This window comes from Megalobrama amblycephala, linkage group LG14 (assembly GCF_018812025.1).
Source record: "Megalobrama amblycephala isolate DHTTF-2021 linkage group LG14, ASM1881202v1, whole genome shotgun sequence".
NCBI lineage: Eukaryota > Metazoa > Chordata > Actinopteri > Cypriniformes > Xenocyprididae > Megalobrama > Megalobrama amblycephala.
In genome coordinates, this window is record NC_063057.1 from 4,646,245 (window position 1) to 4,659,859 (window position 13,615).

Consider the following 13,615-nt stretch of genomic DNA (forward strand, 5'->3'; position numbering starts at 1 on the left):
AAAATGATGCATAGTTTGTGTAATAAGATAAATCGTTTAAGCTGTTAGCAGTAGACTTTAATGAACATATATCAATGCAAAACATACATGTTATTATTGCATATTGTGCACTTTACAATAAGGTGTCATTTGATAACATTAGTTAATGTATTACCTAACATGAACTAACAATGAGCAATACATTTGTTATTTTGTTGTTTGTTCATGTTAGTTCACAGTGCATTAACTAATGTTAACAAATACGACATTTGATTTTAATAATTTATTAGTAAATGATGAAATTATTAACTAAGATTAATAAATGCTGTAGAAGTATTGTTCATTCTTAGTTCATGTTAACCTAACTAATGAAAACGTACTGTAAAGTGTTAGCACATATTGTTCAGCTTTATGCCTATCGGGGTAGTTCCAGTTGAGGTTTGTTTCAAAGCTGTTTGGAACAGATTTATTGTATCAACTCATACATGTAATACAGAGTTCCTCTGTTCAGATGACAAGTAACAGCGAAAGTCCCAAATTCCACCTGTCTGTAACATGTGCCCAAATGATCATCATCTTTCAGGTCTTTGTCCCACACCTCCAACTGCAGGGTTTCATATGGATTGCAGTTTGGGAAGTTGAACACTGCAGACCATGCAGGATGCATGTTATCCTTGTGATATTCTGTCTGTCCCCCAAAAGCAGAGCCACACCAGAGCTTGACATATGGATCGGGGAAGTTTCCAAAAGGATCACCGGTGAGGTCCCTGGCATATAAGCCAAACACCCGAACAGCACTAGCAAAGTCCAGCTGAGACGCCAGCAACAGCACAAGCAGAGACATCAGCCGAAGATCATAAAAGACTGCCATGGCTGTCCGAAAGCATACAGGTTCATTTATAGAGATGTATAACACAATTATTGAAATGTTAGCAGTGTTAAAGATGCCATACCTCACTTGTGTTAGATTTAGTATGAATGCTTCCTGATCCTCACCTCCTTTAAACTATGCAATCACAAAAATCATTAAATCCCATGTATCTGTGTTGTTTCTGCATTGACCTAGTTACATTTGTCAAGCTGCCAAGAGTGTACAAATGTTATGTACGCATGTGCACGTGGTGTCATTCACATCTTTATCATACAGATGCAAATAACACTCAATACATCCTGAAATGGTAGGATGCAGTGTTGTATAAAGTATCTATATACTATTTTTTTATATATATAATTTTATCCAAGACAACTAATCATTCTCTTTCTACATCAGATGCAGTGAATACTGTTAAACTTTATTGTTATCAGGCACAGGATTTATGTCTCAAAGTAGCTTTACAAACTGATTTAAAACAGGTTTAATTTGCTTCATAACTGTAAAACAGGGTTCCTTTTTTTGTCAGATAACAAGTAACTGTGGAAGACCCATATTGCACCGGTCTGCCACATGTGCCCAAAAGATCATCAAAAACTAGGTCTTTGTCCCACACCTCCAGCTTCAGGTTATCATTCGTACTGCAGTTTGGGAAGTTGAACTCTTTAGACCATGTAGGATTAGTGCTACTGAGTTGTTCTGTCTGCCCTCCATAAGTAGAGCCACACCAGACCTTGACGTATGCATCGGATCTTCCAATTAAATCACCGTCGAGGCCCTTGGCATTTAAGCTAAACACCCGAACAGCAGCGCTGGCAAAGTCCAGCTGAGACGCCAGCATCAGCACGGCCAGAGACATCAGCCGAAGATCATAAAAGACTGCCATGGCTGTCCAAAATTACAATGTCCAATTATAAATACACACAAATATTGAAACACAGAAATAATGTGGTGTGAAAAAAAGGTGTGATGTAGTGGTAAAGATGGCTTACCTTGCTTGTATTAGGTGTTGTGTGCATGTTTTTTGATCCTAGCCTCTTTTATAATGTAATCGCCAGCGCAAAATTCTTTCATTTGGTGATCAACAGGTGGTTAAAATCCCATGCGTATCTGTTATCACCTGTATTCACAGATGCAGAAGTCTTGCTCAAGGACAGGACACAGAGTACAGAAGCAGAGTTTGTACATTCTCTTAAAGCATTTGTAGCTCTTTATCATGTTTGATAAGATAATAAGTTAGATTTGGGGCAAGTTACTTTAACTATGTATGTATGTTAAAAGGGTCATGAACTGCGTTGTTTTATAATGTTTCCTGGGGTGCACTTATAATGTTAGTATGGTTTTACATCAAAAATTGTCATAATTTAGAAATAAAAGCCTTTTTCCTACCCTGATATTAGCCCTCTGATTTGAACGCTCTGTTTTAAGGGGCGTGTCTACTGTGAGACTTCACTGTAAACGCCCACTGCTGTGATTGGCTAACATCTTTGCATATGAAATAGTTTACTCTCTCGTAAACTTTTAGCAAGTTTTTACTATTACAGTTCTCTCTCTAATCATGAGAAGTGTTGGTTATAGCAGTACACTTAAATCCATGGCATTATATTTAGATCGTGGCATGAAAGGTTGCAGTGATGAACATTGTAGCCGATCACAGACATGTTGTTGAGCTCATGAAAGCAGTGAACTCATCATTGCAACTCAATTTCTGAACACTAATGAATGCTTTCATCATAACTAACAGTGCAAACGTGATGTAACTAAGAGATTCGTTGAATAAAAAGGGAGTCCAGAGTCACTGATAAACTCACGCTGTTTGATTGACAGCTCCAGCAATTGTAAAGGGAGCTTTCTTTGATCGCTTTCTATATATAATTGAATCACTGTTTAATTAACATATTATTTTCATCCCACTACATTACTTACTTAAGTAACCAAATAACCACCAATAAGAGAAACATTGTGAAGTTGACCCTTTAGTCACTGGTTTGATTTACTGACACATAGACAAAGAACATCTGACTGTACATGAATCATTACATATCAGATCAGGCATCAGAATTAACACAGTTACTTACATGTTGTTGCTTTACTGTTGAGTCCATATCATAAAAGTCTGTTTGCAAAGCCTGCTCAGAAATGTGATTGATGTCACATTGTTGAAAATAAATAACCTAGCATTAAGATCCTTTGAAAAGTAATGTTATTTTTAGTCCTGTATCGCTCTTCTCTCCTCCTCGCTAACACGCCAGTGGGCGTGGCTAACCTTGCAATGAAGTAGGCGTTGATTTCTTTTTGATTTCTTGATCAGTTTTTCGCTGGTGTCAGTAAAAACCTTTATTGGACTAACAAGAAGTTTTCAGTTCTGAAACAGGATATTCTTATATGATGACCTCTTATATATCAAAAGCTCAAGTAGGGAGACAATTGAGAGTTGGTGCCCTCTTGTGGTGCACTTTGTGAATTGTGATTATTTTAACTATTGTGAACACAAATTAAGAATGTCAATCCAACTTTGATTGTTATTATTAATATTTTTTATAGTAAAGTAGCCCATTTAAGAAAAAAGTAAATCTCTCTGACCCACAACACATCAGCTCCCAAATTCACTGAATTCATAGTGCACTTAGTTGCCATGTGCTATTAGTGAATGAGTGAGTGATTACAGACAAAGCATTAATCTCTAAAGGTGACGTGCAATTTCTGCATCTTTAGCACCACCAAACTGGATTGAACATTTAATGACAAATATGAGGTCCCAGCCCAAACTCTTGCCGTTGGTTTTGCTGTGCATTTGGAACATGCTGTAAATGACCCTGCATATTAGAATGATTTATTAAAGATCACGTGAAGACTGGAGAAATTATCATCACCCACCTTTCACTGCACTGTGAATCTCACTTGTAAGTTTTATTTCCTATATAAGGTTAAATTGTGGACACTAGCCTTGTAGCCTACTTTTTATTTCAGCAAATAGACTAAAACATTTAGTTAAAAAGCGAGGTCAACAGAGGGTAGATTTTAATGAACATATCAAGGCAAAACATGCACAGTGTTCAGTGCTGTTGTACTTTATTACTACTGAGCTTCTTATAAAGGATGTTTGTCTCAAAACAGCTTTACAAACTGCTGATTTAGAACAGGTTTATTTTGCTTCATACCTGTAAAACACAGTACCTTTGTTCAGATAACAATTAATGCTGAAAGACCCATTTTGCACCTGTTTGGTACATGTGCCCAATTTATCATCAAAATTCAGGTCTTTGTCCCACACCTCCAGCTTCAGGTTATCGTTTGCTTTGCAATTTGGGAAGTTGAACTCTGCAGACCATGTAGGATGAGCAGTATCCTTGATATATTCTGTCTGACCCCCAAAAGTAGAGCCACACCAGACCTTGACGTATGGATCAGGTTTGTTTCCAGCAGGATCACCGGTGAGGTCCCTTCCATATAAGCCAAACACTCGAACAGCAGCGCTGGCAAAGTCCAACTGAGACGCCAGCATCAGCACGGCCAGAGACATCAGCCGAAGATCATGAAAGACTGCCATGGCTGTCTAAAAGAACAGATGTTCAATTATAAAGGTTTAATACACACAAATATTGAAGCACAGAAATAATGTCTAAAGGTGTGATGTAGTGGTAAAGATGGTTACCTTGCTTGTATTAGTTGTCGTGTGCATGTTTTTTGATCCTAGCCTCCTTTATAATGCAATCGGCCAACGCAAAATTCTTTCATTTGGTGATTAACAGGTGGTTAAAATCCCATGTATATCTGTTATCTGAATTGCTGATATAACATTTTTAGGCCTATGTAACAAGTTGGCAAATTTAAATTTGTTAATTCAGCAAGTGAATAAAAACTATTTTAATCATTCACTGTCCTGTTTTTTATAAGCGTCATGAGCAGAAAACAATTTTGTATTTGTTTTTTTCTACCTCCAATGTAATACTCTCTGCAATTGCAAAAAAAGAATCGAGAAAAATTCAAACATTTAAGATGGTCAAAAACTCATCCAAAACATAATCATGTCTTCATGCAAACCCTAGTGCTTTGGTTTACTAATTTTAACATCATCTTTAGAGCGATGACGTCTTCATGTTTTATGCCATTTAAGGTGTTTATTTATTATAAGGTTGTAACATCTGTAGGTAGTAGGCAAAGGCAAACAAGAGCAAATTATATTTTGCCCAGCTGATTTGTCTATTATGGAGCCCCGCACATGACATGCAGGAACAAATAAGTAGGCTAAATATTAATATTAATAAAAAAAGAACTGTCATTTTTTATTCAATTTACTTTGTCAGGGCATTTGTCTTTTTATGCTGCTGAGCTGTGGACATTTTCTAAAGCACATGGCAAACTGATATGGAACTGGTCCAACTCAAAGTCCAAAATCAAAGATGCAGAAGACAGTCTTGATCAAGGATGGGACACAGAGTATGTGTGCAGAAGCAGAGTTAGTACATTCTCTTAAAGCATTTGTAGTGCTTTATCATGTTTGATAAGCATAGTTAATAAGTTAGATCTGGGTCAAGTTACTAACTGTGTCTGTATGTTAATACCTGCCTAAATTTTTGACACAAGACAGTAGGGAGTCGGTGCCCCCTTGTGGTGCACTTTGTGAATAACTATAATTGATCATTTCATTGGAATTAGAGCACCCAAAATGTTTTTAATCATAAATAGGAAATAAATAGGTTACGTAGATAGAACAAAAAAAGATCAATTGGCCAAAGCAGCCAGCTTTAGGAGAACCAATCAGCTGCTCGGAAGAGTTTCACAACTGACCTATGTAAATGTATTTATCTTATGTTGTACATTTTATGTCCTGAATTGAAATACTCAATATGTTGACGCAAGCTCTTGAGTTATTCATACAGAAAAAAATGTATGTATAACACTCCTAACCATTTTGTGGTCTTCCTCCATTTTAATAATGTACAACTGTTAATTCAAAGCCATTCTTGTTGTTAGTTTTTTTTTAAATGATTACAAACCCGATTCCAAAAAAGTTGGGACACTGTACAAATTGTGAATAAAAACAGAATGCAATGATGTGGAAGTTTCAAATTTCAATATTTTATTCAGAATACAACATAGATGACATATCAAATGTTTAAACTGAGAAAATGTATCATTTTAAGGGAAAAATAAGTCCAGATCCTTCTTCTACACAGCCATGATGTTGTAATTGATGCAGTATGTGGTCTGGCATTGTCATGTTGGAAAATGCAAGTTCTTCTCTGAAAGAGACGACGTCTGGATGGGAGCATATGTTGTTCTAGAACTTGGATATACCTTTCAGCATTGATGGTGCCTTTCCAGATGTGTAAGCTGCCCATGCCACACGCACTTATGCAACCCCATACCATCAGAGATGCAGGCTTCTGAACTAAGCGCTGATAATAACTTGGGTTGTCCTTGTCCTCTTTAGTCCGGATGACATGGCCTCCCAGTTTTCCAAAAAGAACTTCAAATTTTGATTCGTCTGACCACAGAACAGTTTTCCACTTTGCCACAGTCCATTTTAAATGAGCCTTGGCCCAGGGAAAACGCCTGCGCTTCTGGATCATGTTTAGATATGGCTTCTTTTTTGACCTATAGAGTTTTAGCCGGCAACTGCGAATGGCTCTCGTCGCTTTATAATATTAATATTGAACCACTGTACTCACATGAACCGATTTAAATATGTTTTTAGTACCTTTATGGATCTTGAGAGAGGAAGTGTCCATTGCTCCCTATGGAGGCCTCACGGAGCCATCGGATTTCAACTAAAATATCTTAATTTGTGTTCTGAAGATTAACGAAGGTCTTACGGGTGTGGAACGGCATGAGGGTGAGTAATAAATGACAGAATGTTCATTTTTGGGTGAACTAACCCTTTAATTTTAAAAGTGTTTGTTTTCCAGTAGATGGCAGCAATGTTCTCTACTAAACCATAGGACATTTTTTCAAGTAATAACCATGAATGAAACGGGGTAAGAAAAATACAGTTTTTAAACAAAATTTATGAGACAGTTGTTGTTAATTTCATTGGTGATTTCAAATATGAAATTTAATTGAAAGTTTGGCAAACAGCTTTGGAGAATTTGATGTTTCCCCATTCAAAGAGATTGGAGCTGCACTTGACTTCTTTTAAAATCCCAGTGAAAAAAAAAAGTCCCCATGAACCCGAAGTTGCAAACGACTTTTCTCCAGTGTTGTGACGTATTTCAGAGTGACCCCCTCCCCCCTGAAAACTAAAATAATTGTAAAAACGGTGACGTTGTGTGCATGCATATTACGTGTTCAGTCTATAGGCATTTGTCTATATCGCCAACTACTGGCCTGGCATGCATAGTACACAATTTTTAGTCGTTTTCGCAGATCCGTGTAACTGGGATCATTTTGACAATGGTGTTGTCTGTACATGAAAAAACCAAAGGAAAACATTTCTGTTTTTAGTATATAGTTGTCATGTAAACGTACCCTAATAGCATTGTGCTGTTTTCAGCCCATCTGAATGGCTTTCTGATGTGGTAGTTTTTGTCCTTTTGAGATACACTGCCATTTGGCTGATCAGCCCATTGTTGGCTAAGATATTTCCTCATGTACTTGCATTAAGCAGAATTAAGAGGAAAATAGTTCTGCTGTAGAACAAAAGCTGTCAACAGTACGTTCTTCAATTTTTTAATCTGTTGTTTAGGGAACAAATTAAAAGAAGAAATATGATGCAAGCTTAATTTTTACTTAATTATTAATTTATGTTTATCTACACATTACAGAATTATGCCACTATACAAGTAATATATGACTTCAAACTACCATACTTTTTGTGCTTCTTCAGTATAGAGTAAACAGCGCAGAGTACTGTATGCAAATTTTCTGTATGCATTGTTGCATCCAAAATCAAATACTTCCCTACTTTCATGAGTTCACACTAACATATGATTGGATAGATAAAGGGTATGAATGCTTGGCATGCTGTCCGAAAGGAGGGCACCGAGCTCGGAATTTGGCCGGAACCCGGAATACTCTCACATGTCCCTGGATTTGTTTGTGCTGTGTGGATTTCCCTCTTCACAATAAGTGTGACACTCCAACTTTTCATTGAAAGGTTCTTTTTGGGAACCAAAATGGTTCTTTTATGGCATCGCTACAAAAAGACCCTTTTGGAACCTTCATTTTTAAGAGTGTTCTTCACCAGTAACACCACTTGCACGGAAGTTAACTGGGATAACTTGTGGGGCAGGTTTCTTTGTTTTTTATTGTATTGATGTGTCTATTTTTGTGTTTGGGTTTGTATAAAAATGTTAAGCATGTTTGATGAATTATTGGAATTATTTGTGTGGTCAGGATTCCAGTCTCTGAGCTCCTCAAACAGGTTATTTTGTAACACAAAATACAACTGCGCCTTGCCACGCACATATCAGGATTTATAAATAAAATAAACAACACAGTATAAGATAGAAGTAATTCTCCTAGTCATTTACAAGCACTTAGATTAAATAGAATATATGCTACTCTCATTAATGGAGTTAAACACACAAATGAAGTATGTGCTGATTTTAGAACATTTTTCCCATGACATGCTAAGACCATCTCATTTGCCGAAATGTGCAGTATACATCTGAAAATAAATGCTGTGTGGAATTCTGTATCCTACAACTCTATTCTTTGCCCTTCTAAATCTAGCGTAACAATTGAACTGTAGTGACGTTAACCCCAATTCTTGACATCTTTTTCTAAACACATTATTTGATCCCATGACTTAAGACCAAAAGTGTGATGATATCTTGTGGAGCAGGTTTCTTTGTGTTTTTAATTGATGCATCTATTTTTGTGTTTTGGTGTGTATATAAATGAAAATGAAAATTTTTATTGAACAATTGGGTTTGTTTGTTCTGTCAGGTCTGATTTCTGCTACATCCTGGGTCAATGACATATAAAAGTGTCCTTGTAAAGAACAGAAAAAGAGGCTAAGGCTGTCTACGATCTTTGACTTTTAATTGGTTAATGAACACTGGTTAACACTTTGCAATAAGGTCTCATTTCTTAACATTAATGTATTTACTAACATGAACTAACAATGAGCAATACATTTATTTATCTTAATGTTATTAATAAAAATACAGGTGTATTATTAGGGAGTAACACAATATTGTAATGCATTACTTTTAAAAGTAAGTTTCCCCAACACTGGTTAAGGCCCTTTCACACCAAAAGTGAAATGAATAAGCCTCAGGCTGAAGGAAACGCATATTTACACCTGTACAGTAGAGGGCACAACTGTGCTGCCATTTTAAATCAAAGAAGAATAGGATACAGAAGAAGGAAGTTCAACACTCTTATTTCTAAATCTAATCTAAAGTCATTTTTTCTTATTGGTATGGTTGAATTAGATCATTGAAGGTCAGCAGGAAAAACATTCTGAGATTGTATTTCACTGTTTTTATTCATTTTGAGGAATGCTGAATGTTTTTGTGCGAGATGAGTAAATGCATGTTCACATTTAGTCTAGAACTACAATAACCATCATGTTCACACAGCGAGCGCACACAACACCTCTGCACTTTATTTCTCTCAGGAAGGAGAGCTGTCAGTCAATAAATGTGAAAACTTGCGTCACTTATTTGAAAAAGTAACTTAGATATTTTGTTGTAAAATGAAAAAGTAATGTGTTACTTTTTGTGTTACGAGAGTTGTCATGACAGAATTTATTTGAAAAACTTGAAGTCTCATTTAGTGGATAATTATATTTTCATTATACTCTCAATGCCCTACAGTACATCAGGGGTTCCCAAACACATTCTTAAAGCCTCCCTAAAACTGTATGTTTTCCATGTCTCCTTAATCAAACACACCTGATTCAGATCATCAGCTCATTAGTCGAGACTTACACATTTTATTGATGAGAATGGATTATACATATATGCTTTGTGTTGGCAGACTAGATCTATTATGACCTATAAACCCCTTCTGGGGTTCTGGGGAAGCTGGTTCAGGGGGGCAAGGAAAATTCCCATGGCAGCCTGCACTAAGTTGAGCCACTTTAGGACGGAAATAAATAGATTACGTAGATAGAACAAAATCATCAACTGGTCAAAGCAGACAGCTTTAGGAGAACCAATCAGCCGCTCGGAAGAGTTTCATGACTATGTATTTATCTTATGTCGTACAATTTAATGTCCACTACACTTTCTGTAGCATAAAAACTAGTGTAAAATACTCATGTTTACGAGTTATGTGGCATGATGTGCCGTTTAATGGGGAATTGATCACTTGAGACAATCTGTGAGAAGCAGGGCTATATGGTACCACCATGTAATGAAGTGCAAACATTTTAAAACTAGATTCAATGTGAACTGAGAAGCAGAGAGACAACCTTGATTTATGACTTTCATAAGTATTTTTTTGTTGTTGTTGTTAGTAAAATCATTTTTATTATAGAAGTAAAGTATGTTAGCAGTAAATTTTAATGAACATATATCAATGCAAAACATACACGTTATATTGCATATTGGGTAACACTTTACAATAAGGTCTCATGTGTTAACATTAGTAAATGTATTAACTAAAATTAACTAACAAGGAGCAATACATTTGTTACTGTATTTATTAATCCTTGTTAATGTTAGTTAATAAAAATCCAGCTATTCATTGTTAGTTCACAGTGCATTAACTGGTGTTAATATTTGATTTTAATAATTTATTAGAAAATGATGAAATTAACATTAACTAAGATTAATAAATGCTGTAGAAGTATTGTTCATTCTTAGTTCATGTTAACCTAACTAATTAAACCTTACTGTAAAGTGTTAGCACATATTGTTCAGCTTTATGCCTATCAGTGTAGTTTCAAAGCTGTTTGGAACAGATTTATTGTATCAACTCATACTTGTAATACAGAGTTCCTTTGCTCAGATGACAAGTAACGGCAAAAGTCCCAAATTTCACCTGTCTGTAACATGTGCCCAAATGATCATCAAAATTCAGATCTTTGTCCCACACCTCCAACTTCAGGTTTTCATATGGATTGCAGTTTGGGAAGCTGAAGACTGCAGACCATCTAGGATGATCAGTGTCCTTGTGATATTCAGTCTGTCCCCCAAAAGCAGAGCCACACCAGACCTTGACGTATGGATCGGGGGGGTTTCCAAAAGCATCACCGGTGAGGTCCCTGGCATATAAGCCAAACACCCGAACAGCACTAGCAAAGTCCAGCTGAGACGCCAGCAACAGCACAAGCAGAGACATCAGCCGAAGATCAGAAAAGACTGCCATGGCTGTCCGAAAGCATACAGGTTCATTTATAGAGATGTGTAACACAAATAATGAAATGTTAGCAGTGTTAAAGATGCCACACCTCACTTGTGTTAGATTTAGTATGAATGCTTCCTGATCCTCACCTCCTTTATAAAACTATGCAATCACAAAAATCTTCCAAAAGGTGATTAACAGGTGGTCAAATCCCATGCGTATCTGTGTTGTTTCTGCATTGACCTAGTTAAGCTGCCAAGAGTGTTCAAATGTTATCTTAAGTAAGCATAGAAGCAGTGCATCACAATAATGTAATTATCAGTCTCAATCAGCTACAAAGGCAGAAAACACTGAGCCAATGACATACAAGAGTATCCATTATAAAGAAAATCAATAATTGGATTCTTAAATATGAACTGTTTGTATTAATGTTGGTTTCAATTTTGTTTGTTTTTTTGCTTTAAAAGACATGTAGTGCACGTACACATTTGGAAGGACGGGGCGCATGTGCACGTGGTGTCATTCACATCTTTATCATACAGATGCAAATAACACTCAATACATCCTGAAATGGTAGGATGCAGTGTTGTATAAAGTATCTATATACTATTTTTTTATATATATATAATTTTATCCAAGACATCTAATCATTCTCTTTCTACATCAGATGCAGTGAATACTATTCAACTTTATTGTTATCAGGCACAGGATTTATGTCTCAAAGTAGCTTTACAAACTGCTGATTTAATTAGCTTCATAACTGTAAAACAGGGTTCCTTTTTTTGTCAGATAACAAGTAACTGTGGAAGACCCATATTGCACCGGTCTGCCACATGTGCCCAAAAGATCATCAAAAGCTAGGTCTTTGTCCCACACCTCCAGCTTCAGATTATCATTCGTACTGCAGTTTGGGAAGTTGAACTCTTTAGACCATGTAGGGTTAGCGTTACTGTTGTGATGTTCTGTCTCCCCTCCATAAGTAGAGCCACACCAGACCTTGACGTATGCATCGGGTCTTCCAATTAAATCACCGCCGAGGCCCTTGGCATTTAAGCCAAACACCCGAACAGCAGCGCTGGCAAAGTCCAGCTGAGACGCCAGCATCAGCACGGCCAGAGACATCAGCCGAAGATCATAAAAGACTGCCATGGCTGTCCAAAAGAACAAAATACACACAAATATCAAAACACAGAAATAATGTCTAAAGGTGTGATGTAGTGGTAAAGATGGCTTACCTTGCTTGTATGAGGTGTTGTGTGCATGTTTTTTGATCCTAGCCTCCTTTATAATGTAATCGCCAACGCAAAATTCTTTCATTGGTAATTAACAGGTGGTTAAAATCCCATGCGTATCTGTTATCACCTGTATTCACAGATGCAGAAGACAGTCTTGCTCAAGGACAGGACACAGAGTACAGAAGCAGAGTTTGTACATTCTCTTTAGCATTTTTAGCTCTTTATCATGTTTGATTATTAATAACTATGCTCTTTATCAGCATAGTTATTAATAAGTTAGATTGGGTGCAGTTAGATTGGTTGGCTAAATATCATGTTATTTGAGGTTGCTACAACCCGCGGACATGAAAAACAACCCACGGCAACAGTAAGTAGCCAAATTCCACAGGAAAACCGTGGAATTGGTAACACTGATAACTGATAACTGTGTCTGTATGCTAATACCTCAAATGTGCTGCGTAACACACGAGAATGAACCTCATTGGTTACTCAGCACGTTTGAGCTTCTGGAAGAAGTTTGCTCTTTGTGCATTATACAAGTTAGGCGAAACCACTGGATTCATATTGATTCGTTTTCTGATGTAAGACTAATGCCAGACTGTCTGGGCCGAGAAAGGGCTACTCTTTGAGATAACAAAGGAAATTAACAATTGAACTCTCTCTTGCAAAATTAGCATCCCTATCCGAGACACAGTCACACTGAGTCGATCACACCTCAGCATTGCCTTAATCTACATTTCCCTTCCTTCACCCCCTCTTCCCCCATCTCTTCTCTCTACATATGGAGATGACCTGAAATTCACCCAAAATCTGTATGGTTTAATGTGTACAGTTATCATACAACATTATACATGTTTGGTATCATTTGAAATGTCTCAGTGCGACTGGTACAAAGGTCTCGTTCCTATAGAAGTAAACCAAAAGGTAATAAAGATTTAAGAGATATTTTGCTCTCTGTAATGGCTGTGTCCACCTTCACAGGGTCTTTCATGCAAATAGCCTTCTGTCCCCAAAAGGTGTAAACTACTCAGTCTAGGACCCTGATTAATGCAAATTCCCATTGTGAAATGATGTTTCCATTTGAAAGAAGTTTCTGTCTTGGTCTGGGTATTTAAAGAGATGTTGCAGGAGGCTCAGGGCTCGATCCTGTAATCAAATCAGCTCACATTGCTGAGTGTCCTTTAGACACTCAGTAATGTGCATTTTTCTAATGTCAGGTATTCATCTTTTACTCTGTTTCTGAGCATTTGATGTTTGTATTGATCATCTTTGAAATGATTTTGTAATT

General features: G+C 36.8%; 4 protein-coding genes and 1 long non-coding RNA gene across 7 annotated transcripts; all 5 read right to left on the reverse strand.

Annotated features, from left to right (window-relative positions):
- Positions 1–244: 244 nt before the first annotated feature.
- LOC125245695 (perforin-1-like) lies at positions 245–1,314 on the reverse strand. Of its 2 annotated transcripts, none has more exons than XM_048156411.1 (2): positions 938–1,314; positions 245–852 (listed from the first exon to the last, which is right to left on the reverse strand). In XM_048156411.1, the coding sequence occupies exon 2, from the start codon at positions 848–850 to the stop codon at positions 446–448; it is 405 nt and encodes a 134-aa protein (XP_048012368.1). In that variant the 5' UTR covers positions 851–852; positions 938–1,314; the 3' UTR covers positions 245–445. The 2 variants fall into 2 exon arrangements, with proteins under 2 accessions (XP_048012368.1, XP_048012367.1); XM_048156410.1 differs by having other exon boundaries at positions 933–1,311.
- A 413-nt stretch (positions 1,315–1,727) lies between these two features.
- Positions 1,728–3,408, reverse strand: LOC125245698. Its single transcript, XR_007179589.1, has 3 exons — positions 2,929–3,408; positions 1,843–1,970; positions 1,728–1,738 (listed from the first exon to the last, which is right to left on the reverse strand). It is a non-coding gene; the product is annotated as an uncharacterized LOC125245698 (long non-coding RNA).
- A 495-nt stretch (positions 3,409–3,903) lies between these two features.
- Positions 3,904–4,645, reverse strand: LOC125245694 (perforin-1-like). 2 transcript variants are annotated; one of them, XM_048156408.1, is made up of 2 exons: positions 4,506–4,645; positions 3,904–4,406 (listed from the first exon to the last, which is right to left on the reverse strand). In XM_048156408.1, the coding sequence occupies exons 1-2, from the start codon at positions 4,530–4,532 to the stop codon at positions 3,996–3,998; spliced, it is 438 nt and encodes a 145-aa protein (XP_048012365.1). In that variant the 5' UTR covers positions 4,533–4,645; the 3' UTR covers positions 3,904–3,995. The 2 variants fall into 2 exon arrangements, with proteins under 2 accessions (XP_048012365.1, XP_048012366.1); XM_048156409.1 differs by having other exon boundaries at positions 3,904–4,402; positions 4,506–4,532.
- A 5,925-nt stretch (positions 4,646–10,570) lies between these two features.
- On the reverse strand, positions 10,571–11,581 carry LOC125245697 (perforin-1-like). Its single transcript, XM_048156414.1, has 2 exons — positions 11,199–11,581; positions 10,571–11,118 (listed from the first exon to the last, which is right to left on the reverse strand). Exon 2 carries the CDS (start codon positions 11,114–11,116, stop codon positions 10,712–10,714), a length of 405 nt encoding a protein of 134 aa, XP_048012371.1. The 5' UTR covers positions 11,117–11,118; positions 11,199–11,581; the 3' UTR covers positions 10,571–10,711.
- A 179-nt stretch (positions 11,582–11,760) lies between these two features.
- Positions 11,761–12,518, reverse strand: LOC125245693 (perforin-1-like). Its single transcript, XM_048156406.1, has 2 exons — positions 12,328–12,518; positions 11,761–12,243 (listed from the first exon to the last, which is right to left on the reverse strand). The coding sequence occupies exons 1-2, from the start codon at positions 12,407–12,409 to the stop codon at positions 11,837–11,839; spliced, it is 489 nt and encodes a 162-aa protein (XP_048012363.1). The 5' UTR covers positions 12,410–12,518; the 3' UTR covers positions 11,761–11,836.
- Between the last annotated feature and the right edge of the window lie 1,097 nt (positions 12,519–13,615).